Consider the following 23634-nt stretch of genomic DNA (forward strand, 5'->3'; position numbering starts at 1 on the left):
ATGTAGAACACACACACATGCAGACTGGCCCACACAGCCCAATAGCCACTGACAACAGTGCCCTAGCAACCATTGGGCATCATGCCAAGCCAGGGAGGTTGCCTAGTAGTGTGTTCCCATGGTAACATTTTCTGCCTTTGTAAATAAGGTACGAGAAGAGTGTGGGGGGGGGGGAGAAATTGCACTACGGACTCTCATTTTATCCTGAGAGCTAATAATGTATGGTTTGTAAGTAGCAGACACGTATTCTGTCCCTGCACCAAGCTATCATCTGACTGAAGAGTTGCATTAGTATCGATGGGGATCTCAGGTCCGAGTCCTCACCACACAGGGTAACATCCTGTTTTTGATGGAAAGCATGTTCATTCTCCATCTCTAAATAATTGCTTTCTTAGAAATGTTTCTTGGAAAGGACTGATCCCGGAATGCTGCTAAATTAAATTTCAATGTTGGACACGTTTTCTAAGAATATTTTAATTTATTATCTATTTCTCTCTCCAGATACTCACAGTCACTCGTCTATCTCATCCTATTATAACTGTTACTCAGTGATTTATCTTCAATTGCGTTCTCCTAAACAGTGTGTGTCCCTCAGTAAAATCAGCAGGATCAGCGCTGGTCTGTGGTCCCGACTTTGAGCCCCGCATTCCTGTTGAGGTGGCACTTGCCAGACAATTCATAGCTGCAGTTAACAACTGCTGTCACCGGGCAGATTTCGCTCCTGCCCCTACATTGTTTGGGTGGTAGTCTCCGTGCGTCACTTCTCAAAGACGAGGAGTGGTTGAAATCCACCTAAAATCTTTGTTCTATCTTATACATCAAAGCCTAAATGTTTTAGGTATTTTTTGACGATTTAATTTTGAAGACAACAGAATATTTACGGTTCTCAAAATCTAGAGATCGATTGTGTCAAAAAATATACACAAAATATATTAAATTCTATAAGTCATAGAAGTCATGGTTCCAAATGTTTTATTTATACGAAAATATAAAATAAAATTTCATATTAAAATTGTTCAATTTGATTTAGAAAAGTAGTTTATTCCAGACAAATACGTTTGTATTGTAGTATTGTTGTCGATTTGGTAATTATTTTGTTATGAAAACTGAAACTAATCAACAAAGAAACTTAAATATGGTCATATGTATTATTATTTTTAATGTAGATACTTTGGTGTAATCTTAATGAAGAAGCACCTACATCCGGTTTTCATTTCACAAAATCTTAAACACATACAGTGGATTTTCCCAGTAATGACTGAGAAACAGTTTGTTGTCACTCAGTATTGTCTCAGCTGCTGTTAGGAGATTAACACATAATGATCATGTGCCTGATAATCCATATCCCCAAAGCCATTCTTGGATATGATGATTAAAATTTAAATTAAATCAACAAATTGAATTAATAATAAATTAAATTTGAGAGATTTACAGGAACATGCTATTTTTAATTTTGCTCATGGGCCAAAATCACCAAATACTTTTGGAAGTGATAGAACAATGTTGTAAATTGTGTTTACACCAGCAACCTTATTACCTGGCAGGTTAATGTCCAAATGCCCATGCTGAATATTATGACTCCATTGAGTCATAATATGACATTTTATTCTAAAACAGCCAACATACAACCGTATTGTAAATTCGGTAAAACCAGGCAGCTGCTAGTGGCAGACGTCCGTATAACATCTTAGACACAACAGTTAACCAGCATTGTACATTAATAAAATATTAATAGTTTGCTTAACTAACTAGTATTTCTGGTGGTGGCGGAACCAGTTTTCTTAGGGATTTTAGGCGTACCTAAATATTTACTTTGGCTCAACATGATTAATTTTTATTCGCTCTCTCCAGAGGGTAAATTGTAATTCTCACAAAGCTTCACCTGACCCGACACCAGCCTGCAGGGGCTTCCCACCAGACTCACTTTGGCAAACAAACACACCCAAGCAGATTGGCAAAGAGCTGGCATTGGCACAACCATGCCGCATTCATGCGTGATTCGACTGCGAATGAGACGGTGAGAGAGGTTAAAGAAGGGGAGGAGAGGAATCAAGGGGAACGGGGGTGCGTGGGGGACTTTGTTGGTATGAACAGAGAGATTTTCTGTGAAAAAAAAGTTAGAAAAGATTTTGAGCCCTGAAATGTTTGGTGATGAAGGACAAATAAGAGGCACTTAGAGAGGCAGGAGGACGGCCAGAGAAAGAAAATAAAGGGGAAGGTGGAGGGTGGGCTTTTAGCATGGCAGAGGGCAGTGGAGAGAGGCGAGGTGAAAGGGTTTGTATTTGGAAGCTGGCCAATAAAGAAAAAACTATGTCTTTATCAAGCACATGCAGCTACCAATCCTTTCAAATTTAACACTTACTTGGCTCATTTTTCATCTCCTGATAGATAAATGGTAAATGTTAACAAAGTTAGGCTTATAACAAATGGCTTTTATCTCTGTAGTGTACTAGAACCAGACTCATCATAGCCATTCATCATATTATACATATTTGTATATATGTCCTATGTGATTTATATTAATATGCAGTTCAGGTCCAGGAAGCTGATGGAGTGAGTTACTTTCTTGAGGAATCAATGATTTACCAGCAGTGTGTTTGAATCCAGCTTCATCAGTGAGGCCTCAGTCATTTAAGACTTTCAGGTTGTATTTTTGGTGCATTGACCACGATGAATAGGAGGCCTAACAACTCTGCAAGTCATCAATGAGTCCTTGAGGCTCACACACGAAGTGTCAAAACACAGACACTGACTGCTAACAACGGCCAATTTGCTGCTTTTGCAGGAGATCACCTTAGCTAGATGTCGATGTCGATGTGTGGGTGTGCCCCATTATTTATGGAGGATAATGAGGGAGATTGACTGGATAGTGCTGATACTCCAAATTGTCATTCAATTACTCAGCCATTAGATTTGTTACACTGAAAACTGCTCCAGAATGCACCGATTCCTGCCTCACCATGAATGCCTCATTAAATAGTGCAAATTAACTTATCCTGTTTAAATGTGAAATAGAAAAAACACAAACTGACAGACATGAAGTGGACAAATCTATCATTTATTGTCTGAAAAGTTAATTCATTCTTCCACACATTCTTCCACTGGCTCATATTCGGCCCATCCACGGCTTGTAAGAGGCATGGCCATTTCCACAGGCGACACTCAGCCAGCATTATTTACTGGCTTCTCTGTAGTACTGCAGAACTCTGTAGGGTGCTTCACTCCTGTGACACTGTTTGGCCTCATTAATACAAAGAGACCTACTGCAGCTATTCAAGGCTTGGAGAATATTTTACCTTGATGTGGTTGCTAGGTGGAGAGAGAGACAGAAATACACAAAAACGTGATCCTAAAATGCTTTGAATGAAGTGACCTGCACACATGCATATTGCAAGCTATGACAGGATCACATATATTATAGATGTATTTTCAAGTCCTACAGGGCTGTCTCTTGTTAACGCATCGGCCACAAGTATGGTTTGTTATGATTAATTCATTTGCAAAAGTAGAACTTATTTCATGCTGCAAATCACAGATTGCATGTTGTAAATTTAAAAAAATGACATACCTGTTTAAAGGGGCACACCTGAAGGTGGGGCAAAAGTCATAGAGATGCAATGAATCATACAAATTTGGCATAATGCAGCGCAAGTTTTCCAGTTTTTTTGCCTGACAGACGTTAATTTCTTGTGTTCAGTATTCATAGTGAATAAAAAAGCTCAAACTGCTTTCACAGCTCTGCACACCTGGACAGATGGGCGTGAAGTCTATTTTGGAAAATTGCAAAAATAATTAGACAAAGCCCTAAGGTGTTTTTTCACAAGCACATAATTTGAAGCCTTGGAAAGAGAAGGCAGGGTTATTTTTATTACAGCTTCCAACAAGGCAACAATCAATGCCTTAAATAAGACATAAAAACATTAAGACAATATTAAAGACAATAATAATTGATAGACATAAGTGATCTGGATCAGAATCTAGTAAGGTCTTCCCTGACCCTTACTGCACCACTTTACCAAGTTTCATGGTAATCAGTCTGGTAGTTTTTGTGTAATCTTGCTAACAAACAAACAAATGCAGATGAAAACATAACCTCCTTGGCCGATGTAGAAACAGGACCAGTAGTATCTAATATGTTGAGTTAAAACACCACCATAGTGCAGAAGAGACATGACGTTCCTGAAGGAGTGATATCTGAACTAAAGTTAGTGGACTGACAACAGAGGAGGAGGATTCGAGTTTAACCTCAGGATGACAATGAGGCGCTGCTCGGTGTTGCTGAATGGAGTCTTTGAGGATATGGAAGATTCCATCAGCTCCACTTGCAGAAGTAGGTCAGGCAGACGCCTACAGTAAGCAACTGCAGGTTAAGTGCTCGTCTTTGTACTCGGAGACAGCCTTGGCCTCTTGTGGGAGGGGACTGGGTTTGGGGGGGGGTCTATGTTCAGTGTCTACCCACAAGAGGGAGACAAGTCCACAAAAATGCATGGAGTGTGTAGATAGTGAGTCTTAGCTGTTATTCCTCAAAATTCCAGCAATATCCCAATATGAAACTTAAATATTACAGCCACAGGCTCAGCTTTATTGTATGCAGTCATATTATATTGATTGATTTTGGTTGGATCTACATGGTAAACATAATATTTGAAAAGATTCTGAAACATGTATTGATTTTTATTCATCTCAAGCTTTATGATGAATTCAGATAATGATGAATGAGATGTGAGATATTAGTGGGACGTCAGACAGGCAGAGACAGACAAAGCCAGACAGAAAGAAGACTCTGCGTGGAGGAGGAAGAGACTCCAGCGCTGACCCTGCTCCGGTGCTCTGCAGTGTGAGGTAGTTGGTTGTATGGTTTCGCATAATAAACAGCCTGGAGATAACTGTACAACCTTCTAGCTTTCCCTGCGGAGTCACACACACTTCGTATGAACGCCATCGGTGCCCGGGCCGCTTGAAGTGGTGAGTACGAAGACACGGAAAAAGGAGAAAAGGGTTTCAGAATAGGAACACGACAAAGTAATACAGGAAAGGGGATTCAGGGGATTTTAGAGCTGTACGTGATATTAAACAAGATAATATAATGAAGTTGATCCATTTTATACAGTTAACTAGCTTTTTGTATGTGTCTTGTACATTTGAAACATTTTTTTATCTCTATAACCAAGCGTCTGGTATACTGGTGAATAAAACTCTACATATATTCTCCGACAAATTCAATTCCAACCTCACAATAATAAGAATTTCATGCAAACAGGCTACAAACTACTTCTACACTGACATAAACATCTGAAATACTAATTAGGTTTTGCTGTCAAGGTCCGACTAATCCAGACGTCAATATACCCACCTTGCTCTGCAGTGCTGTTTGATTTGTTATTTGGTGCAGTCCAATGGGGTATAGAGCCAGCTATCGATAGCTGTTTCTTAGCAGCTGCGCACAAACACACAGTGTCTCTTTAGAGGACATTATGCTGGGATGCTAAAAAAGGTCGGCCCTGTAGAGAACTCGTATTTTAAATTATTTCTTTGTGTGTCAGGGTTGTTTCTGCTGCTGTAAATCAGATAAGCTGCAGATCCATCAACAGTTAAAATTATCATGACACAAATGTACGAATATAAAGAGTTTCATCTAGCTGTTGTGTTTATTCAGTTGAAATAATGATCTTCTGTAGTAATGGTAGATAAAGACGGCCAGACATTAGTGCCACTGTGTCCTGAAACTCGAGGCTGTGCATGAACTTGCTTACCGCCTCCGCCTCCTTCCTCTCTCCCCATCCTCTCCTTCCTGCCCCCCCTCCCCCTCCCTCCCCCCTGTCCCCCAGTGTGTCTGGCTAGTGGCTCAGACACTCAGTATCCGCATTGCGTTGCAGTGCTCCAGTGAGGAGGGGAAAAAAGAGCATATATCAGCAATCTCTGCCGAGCACTGCTCTTTTTCTGTGCGCACACAAAGAGACGACTCCCCGGCATGTTCTGACTCCAGAGGAAATACAGTCACAATAGAGCCGCCTGCCACCAACTACATTAAAAACAGTGTCAGTAAATCCGTGTTAGTTTTTATTTTTAACACCATCGTTTCATCCGTGTGGCTGACAGATATTTCTTCCTCTTAACAGCTCTATTTTCTTGTTGGTTCCACTCAAGTTTATCATATGGTATTCTGTGTCATCGCTACTCAACACATTGAAATAATTCACGTTTTTTAATTGAAAATTATTTAAGCAAATTTTACAAAATGTTTTTTTTCAAAGTTCAATGATTTTATTTCACGGTGAACTGACAGCTTTCTTATCGCTCACTGCATGAAAGTGGTTATTTGGGAATTGGTGCAACCAAGGCGGTGAGATTGATATGTGATGAACTGTGCAAAATGCAGCCTGGTGTGTTGATGAAATATGGAAGAAGAGCCGCAGTTTTGTGGTCACGTCGGCTGGGAGGTTAATCACCTTTGGGCTTTGCTGTGGCTTTGCTCCTCACGCTGTTTAAAATCCACAGCCTCCGTCTGTGAGATCCCCCCCAACCCCCTCCCCACATACAGACTACCTCTAACGCAGATGCACGTGTTCACAGCAGTGCAAAAGGACATGCGCACACACCTCACACTCGTTGACTCTCTCCTCTCTCCTCCTCCAGATGCTCAAACATACCAGCGCAAGTTCAAACACACGCAAACAAACAGTGTAACAGACACCCGTGTAGAGAGACACGGCGTCGTGTGAATGTGCGCTGAAAAATGGGTGAGATGGGACGTCATGCCTAGAAAAAAATGTAAGGGGTTGGGGGGGTTGTATAGGAAGGATGAGGGAATGAGGGGAAGGGCTGAGACAGAGCAGGGGGAGGTTGGGACAGAGTAATAGAGTGTTCAGGCAAGAGAAGAAGAAAGAGCGATAGCTTGAGATACTGCATGCTTGCATAAGTGTGTGTGTGTGTGTGTGTGTGTGTGTGTGGTGTATGTAGGTGACACAGATTTATGAAAGCAGAGGGTCATAGATGGAGGCGCTGTTGGTGGTTGTTGGGGGTTGGTGGAAGTGGTACAGCACCAGATAATGGAATCAATGCAATTGTCTGTGTGTTTTTTACTCTGTGTGTGTGCGTGTGTGTGTGTTTTTTGTGTGTGTGTGTGTTGTGTGTGTGCCTGGCTTACCTGCCTCATACACATTGCTTGCTCGGACTCTAATTGCCTGGAGAATTAGTGATGTGACTTGGCAGAGGGAAACGGGCACAAAACAGAGCCAGGGACAGCGCCTGAGAGAGGGATAGAAGAAGAGGAGAGACAAAAAGAGGAGAGCGAGAGATGGAGGGGTAGTGAGAGGGGAATAGCTTTTCTATTCGCCGTCGTGTGCAGCGCTCAGAGGAAAGGAAGACTGAAGATGGGGCAGGATAGGTTTTATCAAGCGTTATTTTCTTTACCACTGGATTAATTGATGCTTTTTTTTCTCTCAGGGGGAAAACGGATCAATAACTCATCGTGCTGTGCTCGGTGTGTGTGTGCACTTGTTGTATGCGGGCGTGCGTGTTCATGTAAGGAACACCAGGCAAAGACAAATGGTGAGTTCACAATGACTTGAGCGGGACGGCTAACAAACGAGAGACAGTTCGACCAACCACGACCACTCGCCGTCTTCCCTTCATCTGTGTGCACCTTCTTTTCTTCTTTTTTTGAAATGAGAATATTTTACTCCATTCTCTCTCGATCCACGGCTCTTTGTCTCGGGCGCTTTACAGAGCAGCAGAGGAGCTGATGAAACTGGGACAGAGGAAAATATCTCAAAGCACAGAGACAAAGAGGAAACGGAGAGAGCTGGTGTCATTTCTCACACAGGCTGCGAAACGCTTTATGTTCTGTGTTCCTTTGTGTAGTTGTTGCGTGTTTGTTTGATTGTATGCGTGTGTGTACACCTGGGCAGACAGTAAGTTGGAGACATTTCCTGGATTGTTGTCGGACGATAGAGTTGTCGATGTGATGCAAATGGAGTTTTTCAGCTGTGAAGCAGTTGTTTGAACGCAGGCTCATATTCTGCATGTGGCATCTGCAGTGTCAGGCTCTTGTGACATTTATCTTGTCTGTGCAGGAGTAAAATCAGTGCTGCTCCCTCAAGGCTGAACGTCTCTTTTTTGAGGGGGGGGGGTGTCATGGGGGATTGCATAATCTTGTGAGATCACAAGGCCTGTAGGAAAATGTAAGATGACAGTGTTGTCTGCGGCTGCAGGCACAGCTGTCTGTGGACGCTCCATGCGTGAGCACATGCAAAGAGACGATGTTGTGTGTGTGTGTGTGTGTGTGTGTGTGTGTGTGTGTCTATGAACTGTTTGACCGCTCTGTTGGAGCTTAGTGCTCGTACAGGCTGGACGGCCATATGCTCATCCCATATGCAAATCCAGATTTATACATTAAATTTGAGGATTTTCCTCTGCGAGCGCGTGCGTGTGTGTGTCGTCAAATGCTTTGTCTATCTGTCTGCCAGCAGGGGGCATTTCATTGGAACGTTTCACTGCACAGACCCGCACTGAATAACAGGCGCTGGCTATGTCAGGAGGAAAGACAGTGAAAGGGCCCCGAAAATGAAATGAACGGATAAATAACGCCACGACAATCGATGTTTACATGTGGATTTACATGTTTTAACCTTTGTCTCTTTCTCTTGCAGGATGTGATCGAGTCGTGTTTGAGCAGACCCGTCCAGACGAAACATTTCATGTCGGACTGCATCGGCATAGATAACGGTAACAATCAAATATGACGCAATAACTGTCTCTTATTTTGGAGAATATTTTTCGTTATAATATAAAATGCTGTGTGTCTGTTAGTAATAAAAAATGTTTAATATGCAGATTTAAAGTTAATCTCACTGAGCCTGCTCGATAAAATTATTCATACGTCACTGAAATATGTTTTTTTAATGTTAACATCGTATATAACTCCCAGTAGGATTTAAGTGTGTGTCAGTGTGCATCTTTGTCCCTGAGACCCTTAACCTGTGATGATATGAAAGGTCACAGGTGAGGTCCTTGGGAACAAAGGTGCATGCAGCTGCTTCTGGAGACCACGACATTTCCTGACTGAGAGAAAACTTTTCATGTTGCCAGACAACTTGTTATCCTCTTTTTAAAATCATGAAAAGTGTGATAGATCAGAGTGAACAGTCAGAATGAAGATGTTATGACTGCATGAAGTCGTCTGGAGAGAATTTCCCAAACTCCTCTGATATCAGGAAGGGCTGAGAAGAGACGACATGGTTCTCTGGAGGGGGCAGTGCCTTTTTGGCGAGCTTTGTGCTTACACAGTTCAATAAGAAGGCAGCCAGAGGTCGTGACCCCGATGTATGATTCACATGGGATTTTTAAATCAGTTCACGGAAGCTGAATATGACCGCAGACTGGAAAAACTCTATTAAAAGAAAAGCAAAGTGTCATCAGCTTGATCTTTGAATTTTTTTAAGGTCCTCACATCATCTTTTGTTCGGGTTAGAAGGAGTAAAAATTTTCATTTTTATAGGGCTACTACTATTTAGTTTGATCGTGACATATCAGATTGTTATGTTACAAAACAGAAGATGTTTGAATATTAACTCTATTAAAAAATTAGTTGATTATTCAAATAGTTGCTGATTCATTTTCTTTTGCTCACTTTTAATTTTGATTTAATTTCTACATATGAATGAAATGCTCCCCTCTCTGGATGTTCAGATGTTCCCTTTTTAATTAAAAGAAAATATCACAATAAAATTAAAGAAATGTTAAAAACTCTTTGTGTTGTTTTTGTTAAGTAATGTGTTCATAAAAGAATTCAATGTGTAGTCAGTTGTTTTCTGTTATGTTGGTAGCAAGAGGAGAAAATGTTTTTGGTCACAGAGTCATGAATTAAGTCAGTGCAGAAACCATCAACATGTGATATTAGGTGCATCACAAGTCTGACCACACACATCCGGCAGTTTCCAGGCGAATAAATGAAAGCGATGTGGTCGCTCTGTCGGACTCTCGCCCCCGACTCAGCCGGGGCGTCAGTGTGTTCCCTGGCTCGCAGCCTGTGTGTGTTTGTGCATCCCAGGACAGTTGACATTGATTGTGCGGGAGACAGACCGAGACACATTAGTACCCAGCTCGGGACCGCCGCTGAAAAACACATTAACTGGCTGCATTGGGAGCACTGTCTGGTAACCATGGCAAAGCACACAGGGAGGGAGGAGGAGAGGGAAGAAGAGGGGGAGGATAGAGGGGGTGAGACGGGCCAGTGGGTTCATCGCTCAGTCTCTCAGGGTTTGTCTTTCTCAAACACTCCTCTCCTTTCCTTCGGCCATGTCTGTCATTTTCCCTCAGCCTCTCTCTCCCTCTTTTGAAGTGACAGCCTCTCTCCTTCTATCTCTCCCCCCCTCTCACTCACATACAAACACAATTTGCATGTCTCTCTCTGTCTCGTCTCTTGCCTTTCTCCATTGACCTCATCACTCACCTCATCCTCTGCCCCCTCATCTACCCCCCCCCCCCCCCCTCCACGACATAATCTACCTCTCTCTAATTTGTCTCTTCTTTGCTTTTTCTTCTCGTTTTCTCCCCTCATGCCTTTTGTTCTCTTGTCGACATGGTTCCCCTCTGTGGAGACGCACAGGAAAGACAAGAGCGAGCTGGAACTGATGCTGACAGACGTGATGATTTACCACCATCACACTCGTAATATTAATAAGTATGTATAGTGTTCATTTTGATTTCTGACTTTATTTTATACGCAGTAGATGATAGATTATTATATCGTATGTATCAGGCCAGTTATTGCTCATTTCTTAAGTTTACTCATCTATTCTATACATCTGTTCACTGTACCTGTGTGGTTAATAAAGTTTATCTTCTAAATCATTCACATCCTTTTTAAATAAGACTCAGGCTTGTCTCCAAATTGCACACACTCATAAAGATCAGTTCTCTAAACATGTCCGTTGTTCTTCATCAAGATCCATAATTGATTCTCCGAGAAATCAATGAGATTGTTGAAAAATCCCTCGACCTTCTCGATGTTGAAGAAAGTGTCCGTGCCCTGATCTGGATCCAGACCAATATTGAACTATTCTGTGGGTCATGCCCCACCCCTCCTCGAGATTTCATGGAAATCAGTTGAGTATTTTTTTATTTTCATTAATTTACATGAGAAGACTTTGAAATTGAAAAGCGATATTTTTAACTCAGCTATGTATCGTTTGCTGAACCACAGTGTGACCTTAGTAGCTGCAGGATGGGGGTGAATAGTGAAACAGAAGCTCAGTTACTGGTCATATCTGACTAAAGATGGCTGACAGCAGGAAAACTCCCGAGGGTTACTGACTTCACCAAGAGGTTGTTTAATTTATGAGGAACGTTTCATTTGAAAGAGGAACAACTTGTTAATTCTTCTAAAAGTTTGATTGTCTCACTTAATATATTTAAGTTGTTAAATCAGCAAATACTAGTCCGTCATTTTCATCACTTTCTTTCATAGTCATACACACGAAAAAACAGTTTGAACTGAAATATATAAATCTGATATTGTGTATTGTGTCTTGCATATACAGCCAACTTGAAAAACAGAGCTGAAAACAACTTTTGTCTCCTACAACAATCAGGATTTCCCTCTGAGCACAAATAAAGCTTTTAATAATCTTCTGACCAGAAGAACTCTTCTGAAATGACATTCATTCATTTTACTGAAAGGTGTGATGCAATCTCATCTCCACCCTATACTGTCATGTTCCACATCTAATAGATAAAACCAAAAGCAGAAACATGCTCAGTCTCTAATTGTTATGACTTCATTCCAATGCGAGCAGATTTTGGAGGTTTTATTTGGAGATTAGTTCCTTTTCATGATTGTGGATGACATTAGATAAACTTTATCGATCACATGCAGGAGCGTCAGAGCAGCAGACAACACAAGAACACGTTTTGATAAGATACTTAAAATATAAAACTACAAATTGAAGGTACTAATCACTGCACACGCACAGATACGCTGCAGAAAAAGAATCTGTAAAATAGTATCACAAAACGAGGAGACAATAGATTTGTGCAGTGAAAATATGAAATAAAACCAGTGTGAGCTCTTCAGATGTTAGTGTGAGAATAGAGACAGAAACCTGTGGTAGGTAGGAACTGAAACTCTGTGCTGCTGTTTCCTCCGGAGCCTCCGGAGCGTCACGGACGGCCGGAAGTGGTCGCAAATTTAAACAGCCGCCACAGCGACAATAAAGACGAACTTTGACTTTACGGCGTCAAATGAGCTCGAGTGCGGGGAGAAGCTGAAGCGGAGGCGCACGGAGGATTTGTTTCAGGTGAGATACTCGCTCTGTTCCCCGCAGACGTTCTTCTGCTCTGCGCCGCTCGCTCCCGTCTCCACCGCCGACGATGTCGAACCTGACTATCACCTGGAAAACAATCTGCTCCAGAGTCGTCGCGCTTGTTTGAGGCCTCGCATCTGAACAAATCAATCGTTATTCATTGACAGCTGATGAAGGTGGAAGATGAAATCATTTCTAAATGAATTCTATGTGTTTCGTGTGTAAATACTGAGCATTAAAGCACTAAATGAGGAATGTCAGCATGTGGCGACGTTAACCGGGCACATGTTGTTGTTGTTCGCCTCATGAGGACCATCGCTCCCGCCGCTGCAGGATTTTATACCAGAAAATAGACACAGCCGTTTTAAACCCACCAAACAATTATAGAAAATATGAAAATATTACTCTTTGTTTTTAGTTACTTTGAAAACTAGAAAATCAGCGGAGATTATATTTGTTCCCTCTTGTTTTCATTTAATTGAATAATATCAATTTTTGTACATTAAAAAATGTGATTTCCTCAAAGTTTCGTTCATCAGTGAAACACAAATCCTTCAACTCGTCAGATTTAAGTGATGTTCAGATTTACCAACAGAGTTCATGTAAATAAAGTTGTTATTGTGTCATAAGTCTCATGAGCAAGGTAAATAGTGTTATTAGATTATTTGAGCTAATCGATAATCAAAGTAATAAATGCAGATGTTTAGTTTCCACTGAAGTGCTTTCACTATATTTGAAGCTGACAGATTTTCAAATGCACGCTCCAACATCTTAGATATTATTTCACCGTGTCCGGATATTAATGTGTAGCTTTAAATTGTTTAGGTTTTAATCAGGTGTCAGTTTTTTAAAAAGACTTTCTTATAAAATTCATCTAAATTATATTATTTTTCCACGACAGCAGATTCATACAATAAAACAAGTCAGGAAATCTTTAGTCCCTAAATTCACTACATTTAGTTTCTATCACCTGATATAACCAAAGTTTTCCTCAATAAAACATCTATTCTGTTATGTTGCAGGACTTTTTTTGATTATTACACAAAATCAGCGTGTTTAGTTAGAACATTAATTTTTTGTTGTCTGTTAATCTGCAGGTTTTTTACTTGATTAATCGAGTGATCTTTCGGTCTCAGTTGCACAATATCCTTGAGTACAAGATCATCATTCATCTAGTTTTGTCTGACTGACTGTTTAAAACCCAAATCGTAAGTTTACACGCTGAAGGATAAGCAGCTGGTTCTGATTAAACTGATTAATAAATTGTCAAAGAGTTGTTGGTTAATTTTAAATTGATTAATCGATTAATTAACAACTTGTTGCAGCTCGAGTTAAAACTTTAAAGTGTTTTTATTGTTTGATCACATGACGTCAGTGTTGGACTGAGAATTGAGAATTACACATCTGTAATCAATATATTATTAACTGATGATGTCAATGTTGAATTTTAAGGTGCAGTCGGATCAGAATTGGTCCAAGCTGCAGGAACCGGTATGGAAGAAGAAATAAAGATGGCCGAGACAGAACAAGGAGATGATGCAGGCAAAGAGGGAGAGTCCAGTGCAGACATATCCATCAACAGCAGTCCCATCAAAAGAAGAAGGGGGAGGCCACAAGGTTCGAAGAAGCTGAAGGTTTGTGTAACGGACGTCAGCCTCATGGAGCTGGTGTCAGGCATTTCCAACGGTGGGTCCACGCAGCCCCAGAGAGGAAGAGGGCGTCCAAAACTCTTGATTACAAAACACACAGAGCAGGAGGTGTCAGGGGATGCTCTTAATTCTGTGCCAACTCACAGAGGTAAAGGGAGGCCCAAAGGGTCCAAGAACAAGACCAGTAAAGGAGACAGTACACCTAAGAAAAGAGGCAGACCCAAAAAGTCTCTCAGCAATAACACCCCTGGGACTGAACAATTACCCAATGGTGGCTCTGTGCCACCAAAAATGAAAAGGGGTCGTCCAAAAGGATCCGTGAAGCGTGTGTCAGAAAGTGGTAAAGAGGGGGAAGGCAGTTCTGTAAAAAGGAAAAGAGGCCGACCAAAGGGTTCTCCTAACAAGAAACCCAGACTGCAGACAGAGGTGAGCAGCGAGGGGGAGGCAGATACTGACGGAAGCCTAAACTCACCCACAGAAAGGGTGGGAGGTCGGCTCAGGTCAACACAGTCAAATGGCATCTCGGACACGCCTAAGAGACGGAGGGGAAGGCCAAGAAAAAACCAAGTCACAGATGGCTCCCAGCCGGTTAAAAGAGGAAGAGGTCGACCCAAAGGCTCTTTGAACAAGAAACGCCCTGCTTCTAAGGTGCAAGGTACGATAAGCCGGTCTCAGAGGGTACAGGTCAGACCCCTACGACTAACATCCTCACCACCATCCAAGAGGGGAAGGCCAAGGAAGAACCCACTGCCAACACCTGTGGAGCGGAACAAGCCAAAAGTATGGAAACCGCTCGGACGGCCGAGGAAGTACCCGCGCGTTGATCCTCCAGAGGGCGCTCCGACAGCCCCTCGCAGAAGTCGCGGTCGGCCTCGCAAGTCCGAGTCCAAGAAAGGTGCGCACCTGCGCAAGCGTTTGCCCGCCACATCCTCACCGAGCAACCCTGACCGTGCATCCCAGAGAAAAAGCGGCCAGGCTCTAAGTACTGCAAAAAATGAAGCTGTTGTACCGCGGAAACGGGGACGTCCGAAAGGTTCAGTAAACAAAAATAAAGCTAGAGTTGAAACAGAGCTGGACAGAGCGTCAGCAGACGGTTCAAAAGAAAAGAGCGATGCTCCTGCTGTTGAGGAGGAACATGAAGCAGAACCAGCAGAGGAGGAGGTGGAGCGCGACGTGCAGACGACCTCCACCGAGCACATGGGCAATACTGAAGACATGCTCATCGAACAAGACGCAAACTTTGAAGTCAGTGACCAGGCTTGATGAACTGACCAAAAAGTTGCTGTAGTAGTTGTTTTAAAACATAGAATCAATCTTTGTCAATGAAAACATGTTTTTAACGGTCGGGTAGAAAAGCAGGATCAGCGGCTCCTTTCCTGACTAACTTGTTCATTTTGTTTTAAAAAAAAAAAAAAAAGATTCCTTTATTTCTGACATCTGAGTAAGCAGTACTAAAAGTCTTTTACTAGAACTGGTATGTAAAGTATTATTATAGACTGTTCCAGTTTTCATTTAGCTTTCAGGTGTATTGTTCGTCAGTTTAAACGTGACAGTAAATCTGGTGCTGGGAAAATGTTGGGAGAGATGAGAGAGCAAAAAAAAACAAACAGCCGAAGTGGTGGCGTCACATCCGCAGCGTCTGTAGCTCAGTGAAGTCTCTCACTGACTTTACTTAACTTTTAGGTCAAATAAAATTCCTGTTCATGGACTTTATTTCCATGATATTCTAGGATGAACTTTTTGAATTGATCAAAGTCAAATCATGATATGAAACCATATGAGGTCTCTTAAGCTCCGATAAGCTACTTTCAGACGTACACTGAAGTCGAGAAATGTTCATAGCAAATTTATATTTTAAGAAAAGTTCTTATCAAGTTGATTTCCTGTGGTTCATCAGTTACATGTTAAAGGCACCTTAAACAGAAATAATGACAGCAACGAGATGAGATTCACACAATCCTGGACTGGAGTTTTAGTCATTAACATTATTCTAAATGTTGACGATATCTTTGATTGAACTGAAACAGAATCTGGAAGTGGCAGCTTCACTTCGGCTCTCGGTTGAGCGTCTGTTGGGAGAGTTTGAAGAGAAAATATGTTGAAATGTTGTCTCTTTTTTTTGTCTAAATGCCATTTCACACTTGATCTTGTCGTCACATTTGTTTTGCCTTAATTGTCAAAGCTTTGAATGTATCATCAGTTTCTTTTTTAATTTAGATCAGTGAGTACTCGTGCACAGACCGGCCTCTTAATGTTGTTCTGTGAAATGCATTCCTGGACTGGACATTTGGCCTTCCTGCCGCTCTGTAGATTTCCTCCTCCACTTGAAGCAATTTCAGTTTTGAGTTAAATGTGTTTTCCACCCTGTCCTCCAACGTTTGCTTGTAGCTGTGAAACTTTTTATTTTTTTAAATAACTTCATGAGATTAAGGTGATTGGGTTGAATCCATTTCTTTGCTTTTGAGCACCTTGTGTAAATATATTTCGCGTGACATGACTTGTACATTATTACTCATATTAACACCTCTGTGGCCGGGTCAAACATGAACGTTTCCAAAATGCCAAATTGTGCTTCTGTGTGTCCAGTTCTGTAAAAAAAAAATACTGTGAGGTGACAGAGGTGAGGTCGCATCATGATTCGATCTGGCCTCGTCGAGTCAAATGCTTTTAAGGAGACATATTTGGATTTTGTGTGTTTTGAACAAGAATCCAATAATTTGTGAGAACATGGTCTTGAAATAAAATGTTGATCTTGCCGTTTTATTTTTCACAGTGTGTCGTTTCGTTCTTGCTCTTTAACTCTGCGCAGTTGAGATTAACGACGTCAGACATAGAGAGAAATAAGTTGATAATAGTGTTGCAGCTCCACCCTCACCAGTCTGATGACGTGACTCATGCACAAGCACTTGAGTAAAGCTAAGTCAAAGATCGTGTTTGTTCTGACAGATGAGTCACTACGCCTCCGAAACCACCAGTGAAAGAAAAGGGTGTGAAGTAAAAAAACAAACAGCAACAGTGCTTTTCATTCAAAACTATTTTTTTTTAACAAATTTTTTTTTTCAGTTTTTTGGACAAATTTTTTTTTTCTGTTTTTTGGACAAATTTTTTTTTTCTGTTTTTCGGACAAATTGTTTTCTGAGTTTAGAAAGCATTTGAAACAATAGACGCATTAATTCCTTTATTGAGAGCTTGATTTAATGGAAACAAACATGACGGCTCGTTTAGTTTAATCAAGTTTGACTTCGATCTGGGTTTAAGACACTGGGAGATAGTCCTGTCTTTAAGTCACACAGATGTATTATCATTAGTTTGTCGACTCTGCGGTTGTTCAGAAGGAAAGCCCTTTCAGATCTGCTGAGATGGGGCATGTACTGTATGTGCGGGCAGGAGTCACCATAGGTCCATGGCAGTCACTTGCAGGTTGGAGGTTCTTGCAGGAGTTCGAAGTATCTCGATGATTTAGAAAAAAAAAAACACGACAAAAAAAATTGTCCGAAAAACAGAAAAAAAATTGTCTGAAAAACGGAAAAAAAAAAATTTGTCCAAAAAACAGAAAAAAAATTACTCAGAAAAACCTGTTTTTTTGTTTTTTTTCAAGTGAATGCAATACGCTTCCGTAGAATAATATACATTTTATAAAGAAAAAAAAACGGATTTTTGGAAAAAGTTGTGTAAATGAGTAAAACTTCAATCCTTCTACTCCTTAGATTTGAATGATGTTCAGACTTATAAATAAAGTTTGTGTAAATAAAGTTGAAATAAGTAAGTAATCAACTTCCTGTGTGGCAGCAGATCATAGAAGCTGAGTGACGTCACAGGTTGGGCTTCGGCTTGTTGTCTTTGGTGAGTGGAATTTGGATCAGAGTGATACCTCCTCGCCGTGTCCCTGTCTGTGTTTGAGCAGGGAACACCTGGTCACACCTGCCAGGTGACTTCTGTCCTCACCTCCTGTCTCCAGAGACAAGAGACAACCCGAGACGAACTTGTCTCTAATGCTCGGATCGTTTCAGTGATTAAAACACAGGTAGGTCAGACTTTCACTGTTCTCTCTCTGTCTCTCTCTCTCTCTCTCTCTCTCTCTCTGTGTGTGTGTGTGTGTGTTTGTGTGTTTGTGTGTGTGAGTGTGTGTCTCAGGTTTTCAGCTCCAGCCCTGAAACCTCTCTTCTGAGAGCGTCAGGCCTGAGTCTCAACAGCTCCGTGTGTTTTTCTTGAGCTGATCTCGTTCGAGAGCTTCAGTGTTTTTGTAAAGATCCATGTGACGCATTCAAACCAGAAACAACAAGGAAACTGAAAAATACAACGAGGAAGGAAATCCATTCCTCTCCAGATAAATGAAGCAGGTTCGAAAACATTTAACCCTGCAACATGTTTACTGTCACAAAGACTCTTAAAGATTTACATTTAAAACTTGTACAAATCCACTTCATTATATGAGTGTGTCACAAATATACACGTGTATATAAAGATTTACATTAAAATTCTACTTCATGATTTACATATATAATGAATATAAAGACTTGTGTGTATATAATATATTTAGATTCATATACAATTCAAATCATCCACTTCATTATGAGTGTATAAACATATATATATTAGTATTAGTTTAAATGTGTACATGTGTGTATATATATATATATATATAAATATTTAGAATCAAAACATGTATATACAGTATATAGATTTGGATTTAAAACCTACTTCATTAGAATGCGTATGGACTAGATGAATTATAGACTTGTGTGTATATACAAAGATTTAAATTCAAAGTGTTGAAACATCTACTTCATTATGTGAGTATTAGAAATATAAAGACTTGATAGTATATACAGATGGAGATTCAAAACATGTAAAAAAAACGTTCTGTGTATATATAAAGACTCAGACAGCGTCATGTGTTGCAGGAATGCAGCCATGTTCATTTAAACATTACTCTTGAATTGTATCAGTGTTTTCTGTTAATAAATGTCCAGTGAGAATAACCTCACAGATAAGTAGCAGTTGGGTCAGACGGGTTTGTCACGTCTCTGTCTCGTTGTGTGTGTACGTATAAACTTGTGCGTAGAGTTAAGGTCACATTTATATCGATATAGTTTATTTTTTAGCAAACTTTAAATAGAATTTTAATTTTTCTGACGTCAAACAGCACAAACCTTTAAATTACACACACACTCTGCTGGTGTGTGTGTGTGTGTGTGTGTGTGTGTGTGTGTGTGTGTGTGTGTGTGAGAGAGAGAGGGCAGGGTCATACACACAGAGCAACACACCTATGATAAGCACTGAACTTTGATTTGCAGTTTTTTATTCGGCCTGACCGGAGCAGGATGTTGTTAGAAACTTTGTCGTCATTTCATCTCTTCACAGGGAAATCTACAGATGTGACCTCCAGCAGCTGGAGGAAGTCTTGCTAACAGTCCTGACTCTGCACAGAGCGACGGATATCGACCGAAAACCAGTATTTAAAAAGTTTAAGAAGAATGTCCGGCCCCGGTGGTTTGATCTCAGAGTTGATAGTGGATGTGGCATCTTCACCTGATGGTCCAACTGCAAAGCCACCAGCAGACGGTGGTGTGAATCCACCATGTGAGGGGAGAAAGAAGATGAAAGGTGAGGAGGAAGAAGAAGATGAGGTGTTAAAGGAGGAGGAAGATCATGGAGACGAGGAGGAGGAAGAGGAGGAGGCGATCAGCTCTGCTCATCTGGAGCCGTGCACGTTGCCGTGGCCTGGAGACAAAGACAAGAGGCCTCAGGCGGACAACGATGGAGCGTGGTCAGAGAGAGGAGTGTCAGAGCCTGAAGAGAGGGACACTGGGATCAGCACAGGAAGTCAGGACCTGTCCGAGAAGCAGAGCGAGGCCTGGAGAGACAGAAAGAGCAGAGCCAAGTGGAGGGAGAGCATGCCTGAGGGAGAGAGGTGGAGGGACGACGAGGTTGAGCCGCGGCGGGACGACCACGGAGACGGCTCTCAGGCAGACGATGAGGAGGAGGATGATGAGGAGGAGGAGGAGGAGGAGGAGGAGGGAGGAGGAGAGCAACACTGGATGTCAGAGAAAGCTGCTCTGTCACCACAAGTCACCATCGTGCATCCGTCCTGTAAAAGTCTTCCAGAGGAGAGTCGGCTCTTCATAGAGAAGGACGCCGAGTCACAGGTGGAGCCCGACGCAGCCGCACAGCTCCACCCAGAGTGGACGGAGGAGGAGAAGTACTGTGAGTGGACGACGTGTGTGTGTGTGTGTGTGTGTGTGTGAGTGTGTGTGTGTGTGTGTGTGTGTGTGTGTGTGGGGGGGGGTTCTGCAGTGAAAGAGATATATATATAAAAGATAGTACAATTTAATACATTTCCCCAGGAGAAGCATTGGAGACAGTAAGGTGTGAAGTATACATTAAATACTCAAACCTGTGCATCAGTGGCGTAGATATTAAAACAAATGTCGTAATGACTTCCAAGATGTCGTCATCAAACAATGACAAAGACAATTAACTGAGGCTTCACATTCAAACTAACTGTGAGTATATTTACTGTAAAATCTAAGATCTAAGATCAATTAGATCCCAAGTAACGTTTCTACAGACGGTACGATGAAGACCTGCAAGAACCACATGTTCTAAATCCAATTAAAAAAGTCAAAAGACACATTTATCACACTTCTTACTCGTGACGCAGCGCTGAAAAAAAATCCTCATCTTATTTCAATTAACTTTGGTGACATTTTAAATCTTTGTTAGCGGGACAATAGAACGAGGACAGGAAACGAGAGGACAAGAGATGGCAAGCGACAGAATTCTCCCCGATCATCCAATTTCTTAATCCTTCTAATCCTGCTTTTCTAACCGTTGAGAGATTTCCTTCCCAAACATCCTCTTCTGACACCTATTAAATAGAATTAGGGCAGATTAAGTCAGATTATCATTAAGTGAGAGGCTCTTTGTGAATGATCCTAAATTATCCTAAATCCCTTTTTTTCCTTCTTCTTGAAAAGAATAGAAAAAACACGTCAAATCTGAGATTCTAAATTTGAGGAACACCAGAGCTGTGGATTTTACATAATTTATCGATTTCAGCCAGATCCTGTTTGCACAGAAAGTTTTGTTTACTTTAACGTTCTCTTTTCTGCTTGATCTCGTATAAGAAGACGTCTTTGTGACCTGTGTGTGTTTCCTCCGCAGATCTGTGTGAGCGCATGTGCAGTGTCAAAGTGACGCTGGGTCTGTCGACGGCGGCCGTGGCGCTCCTCTTCCCTCTCATGGTGTGGGGAGGCTACAAACTCCTCCCCTTCGACCCGCCGCTGCTGGGGAGCGCCCCCCTCAGGGTGGTGTACACACTGCGCTGCTCCTTCTTCGCCATCATCCCCATCCTGCTCGGTACGACCCCAGCGTCTGTCGCGTGTTTATTCACAGAGATCAATGTAAATAAAGATGGAGGACGTGGCTTCCGCTTTTTACCACTGTTAAAAAATGAAGCCAAAACCTCTGTGAACTCCACCATCTTGTGCTGGTGATGTCACGTGGGGCCAGAGTCTGTGCAGTAGGAATCTCAGTGTGGAGCTGTCACACACGCTGCCGACCAATCGCAACTCAGTCTCTAACATGGAAGAGGCCGGGGTCTATGACCTGTGCTGCAGCCAGCCACAAGGGGGCGATCCAGATGTTTTTTTTCCTGAGTCATCATGTCGTCCATCTTTATTTACAGTCATGAGGTTTATTGCACATTGAAGCAAACACAAGATGATGTAACTGTGTTAACTCTCCGCAGGCGTGCTGGTGCAGGGCGTCGCCCGCCTGCGTCACAGTGAGCTGAAGCCGCTCTTCCAGAGCAAACTGCTGAACAGGGAGGTCGCCGTGCACTGGCACTACGTCAACGAATCACTGGCCCTCTTCCTCTTCTTCTTCCTGCAGCTGGCCGTCATGGCGAGCTACATCAGCCAGGAGCTGGTCAAACTGGTGCCGCTGCTCACCATCATATTTGTTTTTGGCAGGTACGAATGATTAGGGTCCAAATCCGGGAGGAATGAGGGGGGGGGGGGGGGGGGGGGGGGTTTGCTGGTGAACGTGAAACACTCACCTGCTTCTTTTCTTTCTTTCCCAGACTCATCTACTGGCTCTGCCTCTCTCTGGGCAGCAGCTTCCGAGGCCTCGGCTTCGGCTTCTCCTTCTTCCCCATCCTGGTCATGCTGGGCGTCAACCTCTACTACATCTGCTCGTCAGTCGGGGTGGACTCGGTGTTCGACATAGAGCCGCCCACCACAGCTCCTCCTCCCATGCAGCGCTGGTGGGGTTGAAAGACAACGTCCGAAAGGTGACGAGGTCAAACGCAAACACTTTAAAAATCACGACAAAACACTCGCACAAAAAACCTGGCTTGTTCTTTGAGCATCTTTTTAAAGTTATAATCCTTAAGATTGTAGATTGTGGTCACTGAGGTTTGGTTTCAGACTCAACAGAAGAAGAACCAATAAAGTTAATTTACAGAGCAGCCAAACAAACATGTTTCTACAAAGTCAGTAAATATAAATTCATCAGATCTAAACCATCAGATTTTATCAAAGATATAAAAAACAACCAGTTGTTGGAAACTGTTGATTACATTTCTTTTTGTGGACATGTTTGATAAACATGTTTCCTGTGGCTGCTTCAAAATAAAAGCCTCCCTGCATTTTCCTAGATGAAAGCTTTTAATGTGAAGCAGCAGTTGGAACAGCAGTAACTTAGACGGTGAACATTTGACAGTGTTATCAATAAGAAATGCAAACACAGAGAAAATGTTAAATGTCGACCGGAAATGGAATTTAAAATGCTGTTACTGAAAATCTGGATTATAACTTTTATTATTTGATTTCTCTGTGAACATAGAACTGATCAAAGATCTAAATCAGGCTGGGAGTTAAAGTGAAGCTCAGGTCGAATATAAAAATGCAATAATATTCACATTGTAGATAAAAAATGAAGTTTACGCTGCCTCTTCTCGTGCTGAGCGGTTGATGATCCAGTTTTGAGGCTGAATGGTTTTAGTGTGAGAAACCCAGAGTTTGGATGTGATGCAGAAAAACAGGGAAAATAAACACATTAAAAACTCTGTCAAATGATCTGGATATGAAAAGTAAATATTACAGGGATTAGATTTTTTTTTTTATGAGGTTGAATTATTTGCATTGTGTTGTTTTATGAATCCTGTTTTCTTTTGTTTTGTTGCTGCAGAACTGGTACTCGTGGCATCTTTCTACTTTATATTTATAACGAAACACGTCTTTGTTTTATTGATCAAATGCTTTAGTAACATAAGTTGCGGAGTTGTTTTTTCGTTAGTCTCTCTTCTTTCTGTTGAAGGATCTTTCTCATTGTAAGAATGAATGTGTATTTAAAGTAAATATCAACAGTAAGCACCTTGAATGAGTAAAATAAAACTTCATCACCAAACATGATGATCAATATTTGATGATTCAGAACCTGATGAAATGTGGTCACGCTCTCTGATGTGGAAAATGTAGTGAATCATATTTTAGTTGAAACAACTTGATGTTGATTCATGAGACAAGTTTCAGCATCATCAACCCGCCTGAGCCATAAAATGCAGCTGGTCCTGAAAGACAACTGCCGAGTCACGGTTTAAGATGTGGAAGAAAGACGGACGCCACAAATATTCAAAATCAAAACAATAAATAAACTGACAGTCCGCAGCAAAG

The 23634-nt window shown here is 41.6% G+C and overlaps 2 protein-coding genes and 1 long non-coding RNA gene across 5 annotated transcripts in view; all 3 read left to right on the forward strand.

Annotated features, from left to right (window-relative positions):
* The window catches only part of LOC109638857 (uncharacterized), a 27149-nt gene extending 16298 nt beyond the window's left edge, over positions 1–10851 (forward strand). Inside the window, exons 6-7 of one of the 2 annotated variants that reach the window (XR_011239608.1) lie at positions 8652–8727; positions 10602–10851. This is a non-coding gene — a long non-coding RNA (uncharacterized lncRNA). The remainder of the gene's footprint in view (positions 1–8651; positions 8728–10601) is intronic. The other variant, XR_011239607.1, reaches the window with a different exon arrangement.
* A 1264-nt stretch (positions 10852–12115) lies between these two features.
* Positions 12116–16717, forward strand: LOC109638860 (chromosomal protein D1). 2 transcript variants are annotated; one of them, XM_020102038.2, is made up of 2 exons: positions 12116–12299; positions 13764–16717. In XM_020102038.2, the coding sequence occupies exon 2, from the start codon at positions 13799–13801 to the stop codon at positions 15215–15217; it is 1419 nt and encodes a 472-aa protein (XP_019957597.2). In that variant the 5' UTR covers positions 12116–12299; positions 13764–13798; the 3' UTR covers positions 15218–16717. The 2 variants fall into 2 exon arrangements, with proteins under 2 accessions (XP_019957597.2, XP_019957596.2); XM_020102037.2 differs by having other exon boundaries at positions 12118–12299; positions 13758–16717.
* A 1058-nt stretch (positions 16718–17775) lies between these two features.
* On the forward strand, positions 17776–23368 carry tmem79a (transmembrane protein 79a). The gene is made up of 5 exons (XM_069515912.1): positions 17776–17978; positions 19319–20161; positions 21122–21316; positions 21708–21930; positions 22041–23368. The coding sequence occupies exons 2-5, from the start codon at positions 19432–19434 to the stop codon at positions 22231–22233; spliced, it is 1341 nt and encodes a 446-aa protein (XP_069372013.1). The 5' UTR covers positions 17776–17978; positions 19319–19431; the 3' UTR covers positions 22234–23368.
* Positions 23369–23634: the final 266 nt, after the last annotated feature.

Source organism: Paralichthys olivaceus, chromosome 20 (genome assembly GCF_024713975.1).
Source record: "Paralichthys olivaceus isolate ysfri-2021 chromosome 20, ASM2471397v2, whole genome shotgun sequence".
Classification (NCBI taxonomy): Eukaryota; Metazoa; Chordata; class Actinopteri; order Pleuronectiformes; family Paralichthyidae; genus Paralichthys; species Paralichthys olivaceus.

Excerpts from the sequence above, each read along its gene's own strand:
- LOC109638860 (XM_020102038.2), top strand. The coding sequence starts at position 13,799 with ATGGAAGAAGAAATAAAGATGGCCGAGACAGAACAAGGAGATGATGCA.
- tmem79a (XM_069515912.1), top strand. The coding sequence starts at position 19,432 with ATGTCCGGCCCCGGTGGTTTGATCTCAGAGTTGATAGTGGATGTGGCA. Across the intron at positions 20,162-21,121 it reads GACGGAGGAGGAGAAGTACT|ATCTGTGTGAGCGCATGTGC; the intron begins GTGAGTGGACGA and ends TTTCCTCCGCAG. Across the intron at positions 21,931-22,040 it reads ATCATATTTGTTTTTGGCAG|ACTCATCTACTGGCTCTGCC; the intron begins GTACGAATGATT and ends TTTCTTTCCCAG.